General features: G+C 40.5%; 1 protein-coding gene across 1 annotated transcript; it reads right to left on the reverse strand.

Annotated features, from left to right (window-relative positions):
* Window positions 1-1,939: 1,939 nt before the first annotated feature.
* Window positions 1,940-20,976, reverse strand: LOC124009598 (myosin-7-like). The gene is made up of 37 exons (XM_046321536.1): window positions 20,935-20,976; window positions 20,544-20,751; window positions 19,523-19,666; window positions 19,195-19,351; window positions 19,070-19,097; window positions 18,850-18,955; window positions 18,652-18,744; window positions 18,516-18,579; window positions 18,316-18,414; window positions 18,088-18,191; window positions 16,040-16,178; window positions 15,688-15,956; window positions 15,392-15,562; window positions 14,927-15,236; window positions 14,721-14,788; window positions 10,837-11,042; window positions 10,631-10,754; window positions 10,390-10,526; window positions 10,007-10,262; window positions 9,522-9,764; window positions 8,004-8,180; window positions 7,771-7,916; window positions 7,591-7,681; window positions 7,116-7,505; window positions 6,894-7,020; window positions 6,682-6,800; window positions 6,401-6,597; window positions 5,955-6,138; window positions 5,688-5,853; window positions 5,413-5,537; window positions 5,004-5,312; window positions 3,279-3,482; window positions 2,901-3,197; window positions 2,686-2,790; window positions 2,504-2,599; window positions 2,278-2,412; window positions 1,940-2,111 (listed from the first exon to the last, which is right to left on the reverse strand). Exons 2-37 carry the CDS (start codon window positions 20,742-20,744, stop codon window positions 2,091-2,093), a joined length of 5,808 nt encoding a protein of 1,935 aa, XP_046177492.1. The 5' UTR covers window positions 20,745-20,751; window positions 20,935-20,976; the 3' UTR covers window positions 1,940-2,090.
* Window positions 20,977-22,364: the final 1,388 nt, after the last annotated feature.

Here is a 22,364-nt window from a genome sequence, read left to right on the forward strand (position 1 = left end):
GTTAGATTGTAAACTCTCCTTCCAGACTCACATTAAGCATCTCCAATCCAAAATTAAATCGCAACAAAGAATCCTTCACTCATGCTGCCATACCTACCCTCGTAAAACGAACTATCCTTCCGATCCTTGACTTTGGCGATGTCATTTACATAATAGCTTCCAACACTCTACTCTGCAAATTTGATGCAGTCTATCACAGTGCCATCCGTTTTGTCACCAAAGCCCCATATACTACCCACCACTGCGACCTGTATGCTCTCGTTGGCTGGCCCTCGCTTCATATTCGTCACCAAACCCACTGGCTCCAGGTCATCTACAAGTCTTTGCTAGGTAAAGCCCTGCCTTATCTCAGCTCACTGGTCACCATAGCAGCACCCACCCATAGCATGTGCACCAACAAGAATATTTCACTGGTCAACCCCAAAGCCAATTCCCCCTTTGGCCGCCTTTCCATCCAGTTCTCTGCTGCCAATGACTGGAAGGAACTGCAAAAATCATTGAAGCTGGAGATCCATATCTCCCTCACTAACTTTAAGCACCAGCTGTCAGAGCAGCTCACAGATCAATGCACCTGTACATAGCCCATCTGTAAATAGCTCATCCAACTACCTCATCCCCATACTGTTATTTATTTGATTTATTTAGCTCCTTTACACCCCAATATCTCTACTTGCACACTCATCTTCTGCACATCATCGACCTGGCTATATTGTAATTATTTTGCCACTATGGCCTATTTATTGCCTTACCTCCCTTATCCTACCTCATTTGCACACACTGTATATAGACTTCTTATATTGTATTATTAACTGTATGTTTGTTTTTTCCATGTGTAACTCTGTGTTGTTGTTTGTATAGCACTGCTTTTCTTGTTCTCAACTAGCCTACCTGGTTAAATAAAGGTGAAATAAAAAAACATATATATGTGAATTATAATTAATTAAAATATTTTTTAGGATTGACACATGTTCTGTTAAGGTAAATCAAGTCTGAATTTTTATAATAGAAATTATAATCTTTAGAAGCCTTTTTAACCTCACTTACTTTATAAGTTTGCATTTCCTGCTGTGCAGGAACATTTCTATTTGAGGTGGTTTATTGTGTGAACTTGACACCCTGGTGCTTTCCTTAAGGCTCTATTTCGAGAACACGGTTTTGGTTAATCTCTCTATTTTAGCTATCGTCAGCTCACATTTCAAACACTTAAGCCCATCCACCTAATAGTCCTCCCCACCCCACTCCCCATGCCTTTTCTGTCTGTCAATGCACCCCTGCTTGGCCCCTCTAGAGTTCCCTTCTAACTCTAAACCTTATCCCTGTGCCAATGTCAAAGAGGGTGCTTGACCTCATGATACCCCAGATAGCCTCATCACCCTCCAACTGTCTTAGATGGTCATGGACATAGATATACTGTAGATAAGTGGCTATGGTAAAGAGTTGGCTAATTAACCAGGTCATGTCCTACCCTATACACTTTTTTTGTTTAGTGAAAATAGGAAAATATTTGTAAATTAAGTCTTAAAAACGTCAGTAAGCAGTCAATATGCAGGTTGACATTTATTGTTGTTAGGTTTTTTTTGGAGGCAGAATTTTGTGATTTTCCTAGAAATAGGCCAGCTGCAAAGTCAAAATGGGCTTTATTGTAAAAATTCATGAAAACAAGCATTTTCATTTTGGTCTTAAGTTAGGGTTAGGCATTAGTGTGGTTATGGTTATGGTTAAGCTTAGGGTTAGGTTAAAAATCTGATTTTATGACTTTGTGGCTGTACCAGCTAGTGACAACTCTGCAGACTGCCTCCAGATCAAGATTGATGACAAAAAACTGTAACCTGCATTCAGTATGTTTCGAAATACTCTAGTTTGGTGATGATAATTTAGCATTCAATCTCTCTGAAGGATGGGTAACTGGGACACAATGGAAAAGACATAATTGTCAGACTGCTTAAAGAGATTTTATTCCACACAATTCCTGACCAAGGATAGGTACCTGGGACACAATGTAAGAGATGTAATTGTCAGACTGATTGAAGAGATTTTATTCCACACTACCACACACAGCAGAAACATGGTTTTCAGAAGGGTCCAAAACCTCACTCTTCATCAAATCCTTTCTGGATTGTCAGGGAATGTTGTAATGAAAGGAGACAAAGAGAGACAGCCAGTGAGTAGAAATTTGGCATCAAAAGATAAAAACATCTATTAAAATATAGTGGAAACGTTGTTTGGCATTTGCCAGGGTCAGAAACCATAGATCATATATTTTACAGAAATTCTAACCTTGGAACCAACATCACGGCTCTTGGCCCGCAGCTTGTTGACCTGAGACTCAGCGATGTCGGCCCTTTCCTTAGCCTCATCCAGGTCATGCTGTATCTTGCGGAACTTGGACAGGTTGGTATTGGCCTGTTCCTCCTGTGGTACAAAAACAAAACAAACATTATGTAGCCTGAGCTAATACAGGTGGACAGTACCTCTAGAATGAATGCATAAAGTCCACACTTACAGCTTCCTCTGCAGCTCTCTTGTAGGATTTTACTTTTAGCTGCAGCTTATCGGCAAGGTCTTGAAGACTGGCCATATTCTTACGGTGCTCCTCAGTCTGTAAATTTCCGACAAAAAAAGGTTCACCCCATTTGTTATCAGGTCAAAAGACTGGACAGCCAATGATGGAGTTAGTAAAGATACCTGGTAGGTCAGCTCCTTGATACGCCTCTCATATTTACGAATTCCTTTGATTGCATCAGCACACTTCTTCTGCTCAGCCTCAACCTCATTCTCCAGCTCCCTCACCTGTCACAACAAAGAAATAACATTCATGTTACAGGGTGCAGTATTACTTTTTTGTGTCTTCTGATGTACAGTATGTACATGTACAATATGTAATGTAAAGTTACGCTTACCCTGGCCTCCAGCTTCTGCACCTGCTTCTTGCCCCCCTTCATGGCAATTTGTTCAGCCTCATCCAGGCGGTGCTGCAGGTCCTTGATGGTCCGCTCCATGTTTTTCTTCATACGCTCTAGGTGAGAACTGGTGTCCTGCTCTTTCTTCAGCTCCTCTGCCATCATGGCAGCATCAGTAATGGCCTTCTTTGCCTTTTCTTCAGCATTTCTGCACTCCTGCACTGCCTCTTCTGCCTCAGTCTGAAACTGGGCGGCGTCAGCCTCAAGTTTCTTCTTCTGATTCAGCAGGCCAGTGTTCTATTCATACATTTTAAGAAAATAACTTTGTAACAATGTTCATCTACAGCAGGAAATCCATAATTAGTGATTATACTTTACCTGTGAGTGCAGCAGCTGCACCCTCTCATTGACATCCAGCAGTTCTTGCTCAGCCAGCTTGCGGCCTCTCTCAGTCTGTTCAAGACAGGTTCTTAGCTCCTGCAGCTCTGCCTGCATCAGATTGTTACGTCTCTCTACAATGGAAATGTTCTCCTTCAGATCATCATTGGAACGGAGAGAGTCATCCAACTGGATTTGGGCATCCTAGAGAGAAATATGGAAGGTTGGAGATACCTCATTTTGAGCAGTATCTACTTGACACACCATCTCACTGGGCACACCACGTCATTCCAATGTGGATAGTTGGGTAATATTCGGTTGGGATGTTGATCAGTGAGATTACAAACTATATTCACCCACTCAAAAAGACAGCCAAAAGTTAGTTGAATTTCCATGCTTTCAACCATCTAAAAGCACAACCAAATTCCAATGAAAAATCAATGTCATACTTTGTATTTATGTCTATCATGCTTTCAGCCATTTAAAAGCACAGCAAAGTTCAAATGGGAATACAATGTCAGATAGTTTGCTTATTTATACAACCGATCATTATTACTGTGCTTCATCTAATAGCAGACCAAGTGACAAGGATGGCAGTTGAGATTACATTAAAAGCATATGGTGTAAGTGATCAAGGCTGTCCGAGATTCTGCAGCAATTAAGAAGCTCTCCACAGACCTGTGACGGCCTATGCATGCTATCTTGAACATGCACACCTTATATGATACATAGGAAGAAATGTATATCTACAGTAACCTCAATGTGGCCATGGATGTGCTACTTATTTTAAGGTTGAATGTTACATTAGCATCTAAGATAGCCTTAACTTTAGGCTATTTACTTTACTACAAAAGTAATATTGAATTGTGGTCTGTTGTCAAAGCAACCAAATATCAACATTTGAAGGAGATGTCTTCTGCTTGGATAGTTCAATATGTGCCATTAATTAATTTGTAGACAAACTGGAATTAAAACTCGAATAATTGGCACAGATGGAATTATCCAAGCAGAATAGATATCTCCTTCAAATGATGAAATTTGGTTGCATTGGCAACCAAACACAATTCAATATCACTAAATATCGTTACATTTGAAATAGAGCTTGAAACCCTAGGTCTATTGTATTGTCTATTTTTAGTTGAATTCTGGGTTGAATTGAAACAATAGCTGTTGATGACTTTGCAAATGCTATAAAGGCCTAAATAGTATGGTGATATTTAATTCCCTCTGTTAAACTAACCTTTGGAATGACTTCTATAGCAACAGTGAATATATTTTGTTTTTATGTGGAGATCTCTCAACAATCATTCTCAAGATAGCACATTAGTAATAGTAAGTGATAAATATTATAGCTAAACTTGGTTAAAACCCTGGATGAGAGACCAAAGAGTAGCTGTAGATAAATCAATGCTCAAGTAGGAGGTGCTGCCCAGCCTTTCAAGAAAATAAAGTTTTATAGAGAATATAACGTTGAAGATCTGACGTTGTTTGAAAGGTACAAATTCAACATATTTTAAATGTTTGATTATGTTGAAATTTGGTTACCATGATGACATAATCCTGTGGTTGAAATTTCACCCTTAAAACTGTTTATGTTGATTACTTTTTCAAATCTAATGTATTTTCCACATAGATTCCACATCACAATATGTTGACAAATTATGTTGAAACAATGTTGATTCAACCAGTTTGTGCCCAGTCAGATGGCAATCTGTTTTAATTTACCTTCAGATGAGCATGAACGCTCTTCATCTGTTTTTGGGCCTCAGCTGCCTGCCTGCTGGCTTGACTAAGCTGGATCTCCATCTCATTGAGGTCTCCCTCCATCTTCTTCTTCAGCCTGAGGGCCTCATTCCTACTTCTGCACTCTGCCTCAAGGGAACTCTGCAGGGTATCAATGTTCCTCTGCAGGTTTCTCTTGGACTGCTCCATCTCCTCATCCTTCTCAGCTAACTTGCGATCAATGTCAGCCTTGACCTGATTTAACTCAAGCTGAATTCTGAGGATCTTTCCCTCCTCGTGCTCCAGGGAGGCCTAGAATACACATCAGAAGATTCAAACTGAAAATGACAGTTGTTGATGTAAAATGGCCAATCCAGACAGAACCAGGGAAGATTTGAAATTGCACTCTTACCTCAGCTTCCTCCAGAGCAGCCTGGATCTCTACCTTCTCTTGCTCCAACTGTTTACGGACCTTCTCCAACTCATAAATTGTCTTTCCTCCCGCACCCAGCTGCTCACTCAGATCAGTTATCTCCTCTGAGAAAAAGGTGTTGCAATGAAGAAATATGAAAACTATATTGGGCACTTGCAGAACCTTGTTTCATAAAAGAGCTGTTTGCTCTTCAGTGCATGGATGCGAACATTGGCAGAGCTGAAAACATTTCAAACAAAGAGCTCTTTGCTCACCTTGAAGGTTCTTGTTCTCCCTCTTCACTGTCTCCAGCTGATCCAAAGATTCTTCATAGGAGTTCTTTAGCTTGAAGAGTTCAGTGCTCAGATATCTGGCCTCCTTTTGGGAGCTCTCCAGCTCACACTGAGACTCCTCATACTTCTGCTTCCATTCAGCCAGGATCTACATGATATAATACATGTAGATATAATACAATTTTGTTTCTGCTGTGTAGAATTTAGGAATTCAGATACACGTGTAAATTGAAGAACTGCATTGCATACTTTGTCAAAGTTTCTTTGCTTCTTGTCCATGGCGGCAGCAGCAGCATTAGACCTCTCCACATCCACCGTGAGATCTTCAATCTCATTCTGCAGTCTGTGTTTGGTCTTCTCCAGGGAGGAACACTTAGCGTTCACTGCCTCCACAGCTTCTTCAGCATCCTGCAAGCGCTGAGCCAGCTTCTTCCTGAGTTGTAGATGAAGAGACCAAGTAGAAAATGTGGCATATCATTTCATAGCTTCTCCAAACTTCAGGCTCACACAAATACTCAAGGGATCGAGTCCAAAATAATAAATACCAATTCCTAAGTAATAGTAAATTTACTTAGAGTTGGAATTTATTATTCTGGACTCGATCCATTGAGTATTTGTTCACTATCTGTACAAAGACAAATGTTGCTTCTATCAAGCAGGTATTAGAATTCTAACATATAGCACTCATTCCTTACTTGGCTTCCTCCAGTTCTTCAGTTTTCTGAATGGCATCCGTCTCATACTTAGTTCTCCACTGAGCCACCTCGGAGATAGCCTTGGACATGCCACGCTGCAGGTCAGCCTTGGCCTCCTGCTCCTCCTCATACTGCTCTCTAAGCAGGTCACGGTCATGGCGAGCAGACAGCACTGCATGGGATAGTGCATTCTTTGCCTGAAGGGAGCAAGGACAGATGGGATTCATTTTATGACGAGGGCATCATCATTCATCAATAAGAAAATGAATGGTCTAAATTACCTTGACTTCCTCCTCCAGCTGTCTCTTTAGATCTTCAAGCTGTTGACCGTAGGAATTATTTCCTCTGGTCAGCTGAGAGACCAGAGATTCCTTATCTTCCAACTGTCTTCCAATCTCATCTAGAAAGTAAGAGGTTGAGGAACATACTTTATCTTGTTACCTCATTCAGAGTATTTATTGCAATATCCAGAGACAAAAGTTATTCTACCTACCATTCTCGGCTTGAAGTCGGGCTTTTTGATTTGTAATGTCATTGAGGGATCTTTGGGTTTCCTCATACTTGGTCCTGTATTCATTGGCTTGGTCCTCTAGAGTTCTACTCAACTTCTCCAAGTTAATCTTCAAGATGAAAGACAAGAAAAAATCAATTCAAGAGGTTAACAGTGACCAAATGGAAAAAAACGTTGTACTTTCACTTAGATCGATTTTTTTACCTTTGACTTTGCAACATGTTCCATGTTGGAGAGGACATCATCCAGCTCTAGCCTAAGTTCGCTCTTTTCCTTCTCCAGTTTCTGCTTCACTCTCTGAAGGTTGTCTACCTGCTCCCCCAGGTCAGCCACACTGTCAGCTTGTTTCTTTCTGAGTGAGGCAGCTGTTGCCTCGTGCTGCAGAGTGGCCTCTTCAAGGTCTCTGCGGAGTTTCTGGAGCTCCATCTCCCTCTTCTTGTTCATCTCAATCTGGACCACAGTGGCTCCGCCAGCCTCCTCCAGCCTCTCACTGATCTCCTCCAGCTCTCTGGCCACGTCTGCTCTTTGCTTCTCCACCTTGGCTCGGGCAGTTCTTTCTGCCTCAAGCTCCTCTTCCAGTGCCTCTACACGGGCCTAGCACAAAATGGCATCATCATGGTAAAATATACAAATGGTTGAAGAGTTAATATCGATTAAGGATGTCATACTTTTTCATTACCTGAAGCTCCTTCAACCTCTTTTGAAGTTGAATTATTATGCCCTGTTCATCTTCAATCCTACAGATAAGATTACCGGTTTCAAAGTCCTTCCTGTGGAATCAGTGGAATAATTCATTGGTAGCTCGTTTATGCATTTGTTTGCAGTATAATGTAATATTTTGTGATGATTTTAATCTTACTTCTTGAGGCGTTCCACTAGCTGTTGTTTATCATTCTCCAGGTCCATTACGCTCTCCTGGGACAGCTTTAAATCACCGTCCAGCTTCCTCTTGGCTCTTTCAAGATCCATTCGCACCTTTTTCTCTTGCTCAAGGGACCCTTCAAGCTTCAGAGGATAAGAAGCAAATTACAATGTCTAGCTGATTGCATTTTTTCCATTTAAAGACCATCTAATCTCTATATAGGATCTCACATCATCAACTTGTTGCTCTAGCTTAGCCTTGGCCTTGGTTATATTGTTGACTTTGTCCTCCTCACTCTGTAGGTCGTCCAGTGTTTGCTGGTGAGCTTCTTGAAGAGCTTTCTTTTCCTTTGTCAGCTTGGCAATGATTTCATCCAGAGCTGCCATTTCCTCAATCAGGTTCTTCACCTGTGAACAGACAACATGCACTACCGGTCAAAAGTTTTAGAACACCTACTCAAGGGATTTCTACATTTCTACATTGTAGAATAATAGTGAAGACATCAAAACTATGAAATAACACATATGGAATCATGTAGTAACCAAAAAAGTGTTCAAAAAATCTAAATATATGTTATATTTGATAGCTACACTTTGACTTGATGACAGCTTTGTACACTCTTGGCATTCTCTCAACCAGCTTCATGAGGTAGTCACCTGGAATGTATTTCAATTAACAAGTGTGCCTTCTTAAAAGTTCATTTGTGGAATTTCTTTCCTTAATGTGTTTGAGCCAATCAGTTGTGTTGTGACAAGATAGGGGGGTATACAGAAGATAGCCCTATTTGGTAAAAGACCAAATCCATATTATGGCAAGAACAGCTGAAATAAGCAAAGAGAAACAACAGTCCATCATTACTTTAAAACATGAAGGTCAGTCAATACAGAACATTTAAAGAACTTTGAAAGTCGCAAAAAACATCACACACTATGATGAAACTGACCCTCATGAGGACCGCCACTGGAATGGAAGAGTTACCTCTGCTGCAGAGGATAAGTTCATTAGACTAACCAGCCTCAGAAATTGCAGCCCAAATAAATGCTTCACAGGGTTCAGTAAGAGACACATCTCAACATCAACTGTTCAGAGTTGACTGTGTGAATCAGGCCTTCATGGTCGAATTGCTGCAAAGAAACCACTACTAAAGCACACTAATAAGAATAAGAGACTTGCTTGGGCCAAGAAACACGAGCAATGGACATTAGACCGGTGGAAATTTGCCCTTTGGTCTGGAGTCCAAATTTGAAGAACAAATTTGAGATTTGGACCACAGAGTGAAGGAAAAGCAGCCAACAAGTGCTCAGCATATGTGGGAACTCCTTCAAGACTGTTGGAAAAGCATTCCAGGTGATGCTGGTTGAGAGAATGCCAAGAGTTGCAAAGCTGTCATCAAGGCAAAGGGTTGCTATTTGAAGAATCTCAAATATAAAATATATTTTGATTTGTTAAACAATTCTTTGGTTACTGCATGATTCCATATGTGTTATTACATAGTTTTGATGTCTTCACTATTATTCTACAATGTAGAAAGTAGTAAAAATAAAGAGAAACCCTTGAATGAGTAGGTGTGTCCAAACTTTTGACTGGTACCGTATAAGTTTTGACCATGACAGTTTACAATCTAAGGTAACACACCAAGTAATTTAGTCTCCTCAACCTTTGACCGGTAGTGTAGGCTGAGCACACTGCTTTTAACCTTTTAAAAAATGTTTTGTGTTCTTCATACAGATTCAACAATTAAGAATTACCTTGTTCTCAGTGGCATGCTTTTCCTTCTCCACTTTAGCCAGAATGAGCTCCAGATCATCAATATCCTTCTTTAACTCAGAGCACTCATCCTCCAGCTTCCTCTTCTTAGCAGTCAGTTCTGCATTTATTTCCTCTTCATCCTCCAGTCTTTCCATCAGCTCTTTGCCTTTGGCCCCAAGCTGGATCTTGTTTTTGATCAGCTCCTCACATCGCTCCTCTGCATCACAGAGATTATCTTGCTCCTGCCAAACACCTCGTAAATATATAGATACAAACAACATACAAACAACATACAATTGACAGCGCAGTGTAATTGAAGTTGTGTGACATGTCAGTATCCTTGCCGCCCTGTACTGAAAGCTAGTTTTTTGGTAAAGATGTATGTACGCTAGATTTTGTAGTAGAGTGCTGAAGACCAAAGCTTGATACAACAGTCAGCCACAACATTATAATTTTTGGAAATGTGATTATAAATGTAACTCACCGCCTGGACATGAAGCTGGAGATCATTATTTTCTTGTAGAAGCGAGACCATCTTTTCCTCTAATTCCTTTCTGCGAGTCTCAGACTTGGAAAATGCTTCTTTAAGCTTGATGAATTCTACCTTCAAGTTGGCCAACTCCTTTTCGGCATCAGCAGATTTCAGCAGAGGCTTGATCTTGAAGTACAGCTTCATCCAGGGCCAATTCTTGACCACCATGAATGCACGGATATTCCATTGGATGACAAGCAATGCCTCCCTTGAAGAAAACCATTGGTAACTTTAACATGTTCATGCATGGGACTATATTCCCACACTAGTACTATGTGAATAAACTGAAAAACTACTTCAGATGTCTACATTTTATAGCGTATCAATATAAATACCTGTGGTCAAGGATCTTCTTATACTCCATTCGTGACAGAACACCACGGGCTCTGGCTTGAATACCAGTGATAATTTTGGACAGGCGCTCATCTCTCATCTCCTCTAATAGACCCAGAAGGCCAGCCTTGAAGAACACCTAACAAAAATAATATTTTAGTGAAATGTAATTTAAAATTCAAGAACAATGCGCTTGGGTACAACGCTCCTAGGATTTCATCCATGCCTTGCTTTGAATCTTACCTTGGTATGTCCAAACCTGTACTGCTGGTGATCGATGTTGAGCGAACCCAACAGTTTCTCAGCTCCTTTCTTGCTGTCAATGAATGTTCCCTCAGGGTTGGCAGCAGGATTCAATATGCGATATCTGTAAGAAGGAAACTGGTAAATAATATTTAAATGTGTTACATGATTAAAAGGGGATAGAACTGTATTATATTTTACAATACCTTTGCCTGAAGTCTCCATACAGGATTCTATTCGGGAAGCCCTTTCTGCAGATCCTGATTCCTTCCAGCACACCGTTACAGCGCAGCTGGTGCATGACCAGAGGATTCTCCATGGCCCCAGGAGTCTTGGTCTCATTGGGGATGATGCAGCGCACAAAGTGAGGGTGAGTAGACCTCAAGTTGGTCATCAGCTTGTTCAGGTTTTCCTGTGGTAGAGAGTGAATTCCCACAGTTACCAAAGTTTTACCAGAAAAGAAATGTTAAGGGGGAAGATCAGCTTTAATATTGCAGATAGATTGTGACTTCCATCAATGTAATTTTCTGCATAATTTCCAATCCCACATAGATTTTTTGGGGTGAATATAAATACAGTACCAGTCAAAAGTTTGAACATACCTACTCATTCAAAAGTTTTTTAAAAAGTTTACTGCTTTCTACATTGTAGAATAACAGCAAATACATCAGAACTATGAAATAACACATATGGAATCATGTAGTAACCAAAGTGGCTACTTCAAAGTAGCCACTCTTTGCCTTGATGACAACTTTGCACACTCTTGGCATTCTCTTAACCAGCTTCATTCACCTGGAATGCATTTCAATTGACAAGTGGGCCTTGTTAAAAGTTAATTTGTGGAATTTCTTTCCTTCTTTGTAAAAAAACATGAAGCGCTATGATGAAACTGGACCGCCACAGGAAATGAAGACCCAGAGTTACCTCAGCTGCAGAGGATAAATTCATTAGAGATACCAGCCTCAGAAATCGCAGCCCAAATAAATGCTTCTGAGAGTTCAAGTAACAGACACATCTCAACATCAACTGTTCAGAGGAGACTGTGTGAATCGGGGCTTCATGGTCTAATTGCAAAGAAAGAAATTGCAAAGAAACTACTACTAAAGGACATCAATAAGAATAAGAGACTGCAGCGATACGCCATCCCATCTGGTTTGTGCATAGTAGAACTATCATTTGTTTTTCAACATGACAATGACCCAACACACCTCCAGGCTGTGTAAGGGCTATTTGACCAATAAGGAGAGTGATGGAGTACTGCATCAGATGACCTAGCCTCCACAATCACCTGACCTCAACCCAATTGAGATGGTTTGGGATGAATTGGACCGCAAAGTGAAGGAAAAGCAGCCAACAAGTGCTCAGCATATGTGGGAACTCCTTTAAGACTGTTGGCAAAGCATTCCAGGTGAAGCTGGTTGAGAGAATGCCAAGAGTGTGCAAAGCAGTCATCAAGGCAAAGGGTGGCTACTTTGAAGAATCTAAAATCTAAAATATATTTAGATTTGTTTAACTTTTTTTTGGTTACTACATGATTCCATATGTGTTATTTCATAGTTTTGATGTCTTCACTATTATTACCTTCTTGCCCTTTGTGCTGTTGTCTGTTCCCAATAATGTTTGTACCATGTTTTGTGCTGCTACTAAGTTGTGCTGCTGCCATGTTATGTTGCTATCATGTTGTTGTTATGTTGTGTTGCTACCATACTGTGTTTGCATGTGTTGCTGCCATGCAATCCCCTTTGCCTTCTGGTAGGCCATCATCGTAAATAAGAATTTGTTCTTAATGAAACTCTACCGGATCGGTGTCCCACCCACGGGACGATTGAGCTAACATAGGCTAATGCGATTAGCATGAGGTTGCTTAAATATGCTAATCTAACTGCACTGTCCAATTTACAGTAGCTATTACAGTGAAAGAATACCATGCTATTGTTTGAGGAGAGTACACAATTTTGAATATGAAAAGTTATTAATAAACAAATTTGGAACACTTGATATACCATTTTGAACGGAAATGCAATGGTTCATTGGATCCGTCTAAAACATTCTACATACACTGCTTCCATCTAGTGGACAAAATGTAATTTACAGCTGGGCTGGAATAATACATTATGGTCTTTCTCTTGCATTTAAAAGATGATGGTACAAAAAAATAGAACATAACAGTTGTTTTTTTCTATGTATTATCTTTTACCAGATCTATTGCGTTATATTCTCCTACATTCGTTTCACATTTCCACAAACTTCAAAGTGTTTCCTTTCAAATGGTACCAAGAATATGCATATCCTTTCTTAAGGGCCTGAGCTACAGACAGTTAGATTTAGGTATGTCATTTTAGGCGAAAATGGAAATAAATGGGTGGATCCTTTTAACTGACTTGCCTAGGTAAATAAATATATATTTTACATTAATATTTTCCCCTAACCCTACCACCCCTCCCCTAATTAAGGTAAACTAATGGACAACAACACTTAGGCTTCCACTTCCAGTTTATTCATAGTACAGTATATATATTTTACGGACACAGTATATTTTACAATAGTTATCTTTTGTTTGTTTTTAAGTCCCATCCTTCAGCTACCCTCAACCCCTCCCATCTATCTCTGAAGACCATCCAGTCCCATCCTTCAGCTGCCCTCAACCCCTCCCATCTATCTCTGAAGACCATCCAGTCCCATCCTTCAGCTGCCCTCAACCCCTCCCATCTATCTCTGAAGACCATCCAGTCCCATCCTTCAGCTGCCCTCAACCCCTCCCATCTATCTCTGAAGACCATCCAGTCCCATCCTTCAGCTGCCCTCAACCCCTCCCATCTATCTCTGAAGACCATCCAGTCCCATCCTTCAGCTGCCCTCAACCCCTCCCATCTATCTCTGAAGACCATCCAGTCCCATCCTTCAGCTACCCTCAACCCCTCCCATCTATCTCTGAAGACCATCCAGTCCCATCCTTCAGCTACCCTCAACCCCTCCCATCTATCTCTGAACACCATCCAGTCCCATCCTTCAGCTACCCTCAACCCCTCCCATCTATCTCTGAAGACCATCCAGTCCCATCCTTCAGCTACCCTCAAGCCATCCCATCTATCCCTGAAGACCATCCAGTCCCATCCTTCAGCTACCCTCAAGCCATCCCATCTATCCCTGAAGACCATCCAGTTTTTGATTACTGTATGCCATATATTTTTCAACTGTGCTGTGATTGTTTCACAAAAGTAATGAACCTTTCTATTCTCATAGTTTCTACAGGTTGTAAATTAAAGAAACACATTTTTTACAAGAGTTTTATTATATTATTTGTCGATTGATTATGACTTTTCAAATCACCCATCAGTGCTATTTGCATAGTTAGCTCGAGGTAAATTTTGCAATTCTTCAGCCATTCCTGAACCTGCAACCAAAAACAAACTACATATGAACGGTACCATAACGAATGATCTAATGATTCTGTCTCTGCAGAGCTGGGATGGTTGTATCCCCCATATATATAACATTCTATTGGTTGCAGGAATTTTGTATAATAATTGAAATTGAAAAACTCTAAATTTTTCTTCCGGCTTCGTTTTGTGTATCAGTTTATAAACCATGTGCCATGGCATCGGTAGATCGAAAATCTCTCCCTAACTATTTTGCAATCTATATGGCACAGCTGTCAATACTTTTTTATTTATCAGACTTTTCTTTAAACAATTTTGGTCTTTAATGCACGGCCGACTGACCAAGTTCCTTACTTTCTCCCCGTTCCACTTGCCTCTTCCATTTTTGTGGTAATGCTGCAACTAGTTTGTTTTAATTTGGGGTAGAGCAGACATTTATATACATTTTTGTTAGCTTCATGTGTGACATAACTCCACCAGTCCTATTTATGATATCATTTACAAAGACAAGCACCTTTAAAAATATATATTTTTTTATCAATTAGGATATTTGAGTTTAACCATCATTTTTGTTTTTGTTCTGTCTTTTCTGGTGAATGAAACTGAAATTGCAACAATCTTTCTATAGCTTGTTTTAAAAACAGCAATATTTTGGAGATTATTTCATTTTCAAATAATATTTTGCTGTATAAAACAATGTAACTACATACCCTGTGAAGTGCTGACACCGTTTGGAAAGATGATCCCTTTTTCTTTTTCTCCTTCTTCCCACTGTCAGCTGAAGTTAGAAAATTAAGAAATTAAGCCAGAAATCAGAAATCCTTCAGTCATTCAGGCACCCATGAAGAGTTTGTGCTTTACTCTTTATGAAGGTCGGTCTTATTGAAATGTGAATATCTGACCAAGTGTACAATACCTGAGTCTGCACTAGCATAATTGGCAAACAGGATAGCCAGTAACTTCATTGCAGACTTCTGGTACAGTCCTACAACAGTTTCATTTAAGGGATCCTTGTTCTTCATCAGCCAGTTGCTGATGTTGTAGTCCACAGTACCAGCATAGTGAGCCAGGGCAAAATGGGCCTCTGGTTTCCCTTTGATAAGCCTGGGCTTCTGGAAGTTGTTGGATTTTCCAAGATGGTTGTCGTAAAGCTTGGTTTTAAAGGTAGCATCGCTGGCCTTGGGGAACATGCACTCCTCTTCAAGGATGGACATGATACCCATTGGCTGAGAGGAAGAAGGTAGAGGTAAGATAGTTCACTTGACTCTACTGAGAGGTTGTTGTCTGATACAATCATATTTAGTAGTATGTATCATATAATATTTAATTTGGTCCATAGATGCAGTTAACGGCTCACTTGCCTTTACAATATTTCAGTTACCTTCTCAATAAGGTCAATGCAAGCCTGCAAGTCCATGCCAAAGTCAATGAACTCCCATTCAATTCCCTCTTTCTTGTACTCCTCTTGCTCCAGAACAAACATGTGGTGGTTGAAAAACTGTTGCAGCTTTTCATTGGTGAAGTTGATGCAGAGCTGCTCAAAGGTGTTGTACTGCAATTATAGATGGTTAGATAGTTCGGTTTTCACATAAAGGTTCCTATTGGGAATATTACTTGATAGTGTTCTTTGAGAGCCGAAATTGATATTTGATAATAATTGTCTATTTATAAACTCACATCAAATATCTCAAAACCAGCAATGTCCAGTACACCAATGAAGTACTGACGAGCCTGCTTGGTCTCCAATGACTGGTTGATTCGCACAACCATCCACATGAACATCTTTTCATACACAGCTTTGGAAAGGGCACCAACGGTATAGTTCACCTGTTGGACAGTTTGCCCCTTTGTGACCCACTCGTTCCCTACTTTGACCCTTGGGTGACAGAGACCCTTTATGAGGTCAGCAGAGTTCAGGCCCATGAGATATGAGACTTTGTCAGCACCTGGGAAAGAAAACCAGTGCGTTTACCCATGGATTCACAGAACTATTTCATCTCAATGCTTTTGGCTTTTAGCCAGGTCTCACATTCAGTGCCATCAGCCTCTGCCTGCTCCTCACGCTGTTTCTGCTTGAAACTCATGTTGCCATAGTGCATGATGGCACCAATCAGCTTATACACTGAGTTTTTCTCCTCCTGAGTAAAGCCCAGCACATCAAAAGCATTCTGTGGAGGAAAAAAAGAGCAAAGCGAGGTAGTAGTAAGAATTGGTCATGTAAAAACCCCCACTGACATTTCATGATGTAATAACCACTCTACTATAGGGGATATTATTATTTCAAACCATGAACAGGGTAGGCTGCAATGTTTACTTGACAAACAGTACCAGTCAAAAGTATGGACACACCTACTCATCCAGGGGTTTTTCTTTACTTTAACTATTTTCTACTTTGTAGAATAATAGTGAAGACATCAAAACTATGAAATAACACATATGGCATCATGTAGTAACCAAAAAAGTGTTAAACAAATCCAAATATATTTTAGATTTTAGATTCTTCAAAGTAGCCACCCTTTGCCTTGATGACAGTTTTCACACTCTTGGCATTCTCTCAACCAGCTTCATGAGGAATGCTTATCCAACAGTCTTGAAGGAGTTCCCGCATATGCTGAGCACTTGTTGGCTTCTTTTCCTTCACTCTGCAGTCCAACTCATCCCAAAGTTGGGTGATTGGGCGATTGTGGAGGCCAGGACATTTGATGTGCCACTCCACCACTCTCCAAATAGCCCTTACACAGCCTGGTGTGTTTTGGATCATTGTCCTGTTGAAAAACAAATGATAGTCCCACTAAGCACAAACCAGATGGGATGGCATACCGCTGCAGAATGCTGCGGTAGCCATGCTAGTTAAGTGTGCCTTGAATTGAAAATAAATCACAGACAGTGTCACCAGCAAAGCACCATCACACCACCTCTATGCTTCACGGTGGGTGGGAACCACACATGCGGAGATCATCCGTTCACCTAATTGGCGTCTCACAAAGACACAGCGGTTGCAACCAAAAGTCTCCAATTTGGAGATATCAGTGGGGGGGTTTAAAGGACAGATTTCCACCAGTCTAATGTCCATTGCTCGTGTTCCTTGGCCCAAGCAAGTCTCTTCTTATTATTGGTATCATTTCGTAGTGGTTCTTTTGCAGCAATTTGTCCATGAAGGCCTGATTCACACAGTCTCCTCTGAACAGTTGATGTTGAGATGTGTCTGTTACTTGAACTCTGTGAAGCATTTATTTGGGCTGCAATCTGAGGTGCAGTTAACTCTAATGAATTTATCCTCTGCAGCAGAGGTAATTCTGGGTCTGCCTTTCCTGTGGCGGTCCTCATGAGAGCCAGTTTCCACCATAGCGCTTGATGGTTTTTGCGACTGCACTTTAAGAAACTTTCAAAGTTCTTGACATTTTCCAGATTGACTGACCTTCATGTCTTAAAGTAATGATGGAGTGTTGCTTCTCTTTGCTTATTTCAGCTGTTCTAATCATTACATTTAATATGGACTTGGTCTTTTACCAAATAGGGCTATCTTCTGTATACCCCCCTACCTTGTCACAACACAACTGATTGCCTCAAACGCATTAATAAAGGAAATAAATTCCACAAATGAACTTTTAAGAAGGCACACTTGTTCATTGAAATACATTTCAGTTGACTACCTCATGAAGCTGGTTGAGAGAATTCCAAGAGTGTACAAAGCTGTTATCAAGGCAAAGGGTGGCTACTTTGAAGAATCTCAAATACAAAATATATTTTGATTTGTTTAGCACTTTCTTGGTGATTCCATATGTGTTATTTCATGGTTTTGATGTCTTCACTAGTATTCTACAATGTAGAAAGCAATCAAAAATAAAGAAAATCCCTTGAATGAGTAGGTGTGTCCAAACTGGCTTGAAATTCAACAAAACTTTGTTTTCCCAAATGAAAGAATACCAAGTAGGTGTGTCCAAACTTTGTCTGGTGTTGTACGCAACATAACAAGCTGGCTTGAAATTCAACAAGACAACACTTTGTTTTCCCAAATGAAAGAATACCAAAATACCAAAATTCAGGGGCCAGAGTGACGGTGAATAAGTAACTCACATCTGTTGCCATCAGTTCATCAGCGTCATCAATAGACAACACAGTTGTCTCCCCCTGGGAGATGAAGGCGTAGTCATAGGGATTAGCTGTCACCAGCAACATCTCTGTATACCCATGAGGCCGGGGAGAGAGACATAGAAAGACAAATACGGACATGCTATTACTTATTATTACACTACACAAATGAATGCAGTCAATACACCATTGTTATCTAATTGTGGTACTGACCCAGTAATTCAGGTTTCTTGTTTGACAAGATCTGATAGAAGATGTGGTAGTCCCTCTCAGCCTTCAGCTGAAAAGTGACACGAGACTTCTCCAGAAGGTCTGGAAAGAAGGTGATTTAGAACAGTAGACAAATACATTTCTTACAGCCACTGTTGACTATTTCTCTCTGATTTTTCAAAGTCTGTTATCTTTGGACTTACATGTCTCAATATCAGCAGAAGCAAGCTTTCCTCGAGTGTCAAAATGAATCCTGATAAATTTACCCTAAATAGAATAGTTTTGTTAGTTTATTTTTGGGTGATTAATGCTGTATAAGAATATCCATCAGAAACTCACAAATCTTGAGGAGTTGTCATTTCTGATGGTCTTGGCGTTACCAAAGGCTTCCAGGGCTGGGTTAGCCTGGATGATTTGATCCTCCAGAGTTCCCTTAGAATGGTATAGAAACACATGTTAGATGCTTAGCTTTACAAATAGCTACAAAATCGCTCAATCATGAAAATATGCATGTCAAAGCTGTCTCAGATTGAAGACCTTGTTTTGGGCGGCTGCATCTTTCTTCCCGCCACTAGCTGCAATACTTGCAAAGTACTGGATGACTCTCTTGGTGTTCACAGTCTTTCCAGCACCAGATTCTCCACTGGAAACACAGTAATCTTTAAAAAAAACTGCATTTATCACACTATCTTATGTAACATGACAGATAACACACTTTTTAAAAGCATGTGAGTAGAATGGGTAGTGGATTACTTACGTGATCAGAATAGACTGGTTCTCACGGTCTATACAGGTTATAAAAATGCAATTTTATACAATTATCAGAATGAATTATCATTATGATTCCCTTACATATTTTCTAAAGTAACTATTTTAGTTTACCTGTCAACATGTTCTGATAGGCATTGTCAGAGATAGAGAAAATGTGGGGAGGAGCTTCTTGCCTCTTCTTGCCTCTATAGGCTATGACCACAGATGGATCATACACTGGCAGCCACTTGTAGGGGTTGACAGTGACGCAGAATAGCCCTGAGTAGGTCTGTAAAATATATATTCAGTTGAAAGTGCATAACATTTTAAGTGGAAGAATTAAGGCCTAACATTGGAAAGTAATTACTATGGTTTTGGTGGGGATAATGTACATAGAAAAAGTTGTCAATTTAAGATTCAAATTTCGAACTTAATGATGAAACGACTCTCATGTGCTCACATAGATCATCCATGCTGCGTAACGCTCTTTGAGGTTGTACAGAACAGCAGGCTCGTGGAGGAAGGTCAGCATGGCCATGTCCTCAATCTTGTCAAATTTGGGAGGATTCTGTTGCATAATCTGAGAGTCTTTGAAGGTGAGAGTCTGTGAGAAATTAGAGAGATTATGTAAAGACAGTTAAGCCTTGTTCACAATGGCAGTTTGAAGTGACTCGTATTCGATTCAAATCTGTTATTTTTCTTGCAGTCTGAACAGCCAAAAAGAAAATGGAATAAAATGTTCCAAAATCGCATATGAAGGTGGTTTGAAATCAGATACAAATCTTATTCCTGTCCTGGAAAGGTAAACCGCTACCTAGCTAGTTGATGACTGAGGCTGGCCGAAAAGGACTACTTTTGACAGTTGGATCATCTTATCCTTTGAGGCTTTAAAAGTGTTCTTACACTATGATTTTGAACATTCAAAGCAACTGGGAAATGTCCGTGGCAGGCATTGTCGTCACCTTAGCTTGTTACGTAACTTCTGAGTGAAATATTCTTAGAAATAAAGGTGCTATCTAGAACCAATAAGGGTTCTTTGGCTGTCCCCATAGGATAACCATTTGAAGAACCCTAACTCGTTTGCGTTCCATGTAGAACCCTTTCCACAGAGAGTTCTACATGGAATCCAAAATAGTTTTACCTGGAACCAAAAAGGGTTCTCCTATGGGGACCGCTGAAGAACCCTTTTGGAAGGGTCATCCTACACTAATCAACCTCCACCACTGCCAACACACCCATCATTACTATGACAACTAGCGTAGCTGTCTGAATACACACATCCGATTTGGTCATTTGTAACTTGCTGTTTGGACATTCAGTATTCCAAAACTGATTTGAAAAACAAAAAGGAGTTGAGCATTAAGGCCTACAACGTGAACAATGATTTATTAACCACTTAATTCTGCATGATTTTACAACCTTGTTCTGTGGGGGAAAAGGGAGGCAGAATTCAACTTGGTCATTTGAAGTAAAGCACTGACCTTCCCATTCTGCGTCTGCACAGTGACCAAGTCTCCTTCGCGGCTGGTGACGGACACCTTGACAAACTCCTCCACGGGGTCTGGTACAAAGAATTCCTTCTTCATGTCGAAGGGACGAGTCTGGGCCTCCAGACGCTCCCGGTCAGATTTCCTCAGGTACTGGGCTGCCGCCCCAAACACCGCCATCTCAGCATCACCCATGGTTGCACTGTGAGAAAGAGAAAATGCCAAACTAGTTCAACGTTACTTTATGTTACATTTTACATTTCCACCATACATGTCTAATTACACCACTAATCATTTGTCAAAAGAACAGTAATAAATCCTACAATTAGATTTAAATATATGTAATAATTACCACTCGATAATAGTTTACGGAGTGTTCATTTACCTTCAACACTGCTAAGAGGTGAAGATGAATGGAGGCTTCAGAACTGTATCCCTGCAATAGCAGAGATCATATTTAACCCCTGTTGGCCCTGCCTTAAAAGGCAAAGAACACTGTAACCCCATGACCCCCCTCCCCACAACACACACACACATACACAATCCTGACTATCACCCACTGACTCACAAATGACTGTTGAGGGACATGCCACTCTTGCCTAGAGATGAGCATTGTTGTCTGGCTCCATTCCCTTGACCGGGCTTCCACAGCTCCATTGTGATTTTATGGGATAATGTCCAGGAATTTCAAATGTCTTTCCTGTGAGTCATACTTATACAAGCACTCATTACTAAAGCCCCAACACTTCATCTACCACTGTCAAGTTCTGTCTGTTTCATCTTCTTTGTTATCTCTGTTCAACTGGATGTAGGGTTTGTTATAATGCATCTCATTTTGGCCATCCATTTTCCTAGATCTCCATCTGTCTCATCCACAGCACAACTCCCAATTCCCAAGGGGAACGGCAGAGATTGCCATGTTCACAGGTGAATGTGCTGGTGTAAATCAATATTATCACACTCATCCAACCATGTTTTTGATAAGGTCACATTGACTGATTGAAACACCTAGCTGATCCAACACAAACATTTGCATGAATAGTGTTGCTACGATCTTGTTATAACTCCATATTATTTATAGTCATAGGATTTGGCACATTCCTGTTCCTCTCGGAAATGTGAAACATGAAATATAATTTTGACTTTTGCTCTCCTAATGATATCAGAACTAAGTGGTTGAGCTATAACTTCAAAATAACACTCATTGTTATTACATTGTTAGCACACCAGACACCGCCAACCTGTCACGAAGAGTGCCCTTTTGTAGGAACACTCGTCATATCTTGAAAGGCTTATTATGAGTTGGTTAAAGTTTGCTTGGGTCCGATCCACCAGGGTCCGCCAGAGTCAATTCTTCAGAGACACTTTTCATTGTCCTGACAACCGCCTGTCACTGCCCCGTGGGTTCAATGTCAGTGACAGTTTCACCATTTACCCGCAGATTAAAACACTATCTGCAGTCTGAAAGAGAGACTTAAGAGACTTTGAGAATAGCCACAGGATGGTTCATGTACCCCTGTAGGTACAATGTAGGTACATGATTTTGTATTTACAATATATGTTGTTGTTTTTAAAAACTTTTGTCTCAGTCATTATCGATATGTAAATGGCTGTCAAAGGTCTTTTCAGTGCACTTTGGCATGTGCTCTTAAAAATAGCATATGAGCTCAACTACCATGGTCTGCATGCGCCCTGACTCGTGTGGGAATGACATGCCACATATCTGCCTCATCCTCCCCTCCTGCCGCCTCCTGTGTCCTCATTTGACAGGGCTTAGGGGACTTGAACAGGAGGACTGATCGCGTCCAGCAGTGC

This window comes from Oncorhynchus gorbuscha, linkage group LG22, assembly GCF_021184085.1.
Source record: "Oncorhynchus gorbuscha isolate QuinsamMale2020 ecotype Even-year linkage group LG22, OgorEven_v1.0, whole genome shotgun sequence".
NCBI classification, from domain to species: Eukaryota; Metazoa; Chordata; class Actinopteri; order Salmoniformes; family Salmonidae; genus Oncorhynchus; species Oncorhynchus gorbuscha.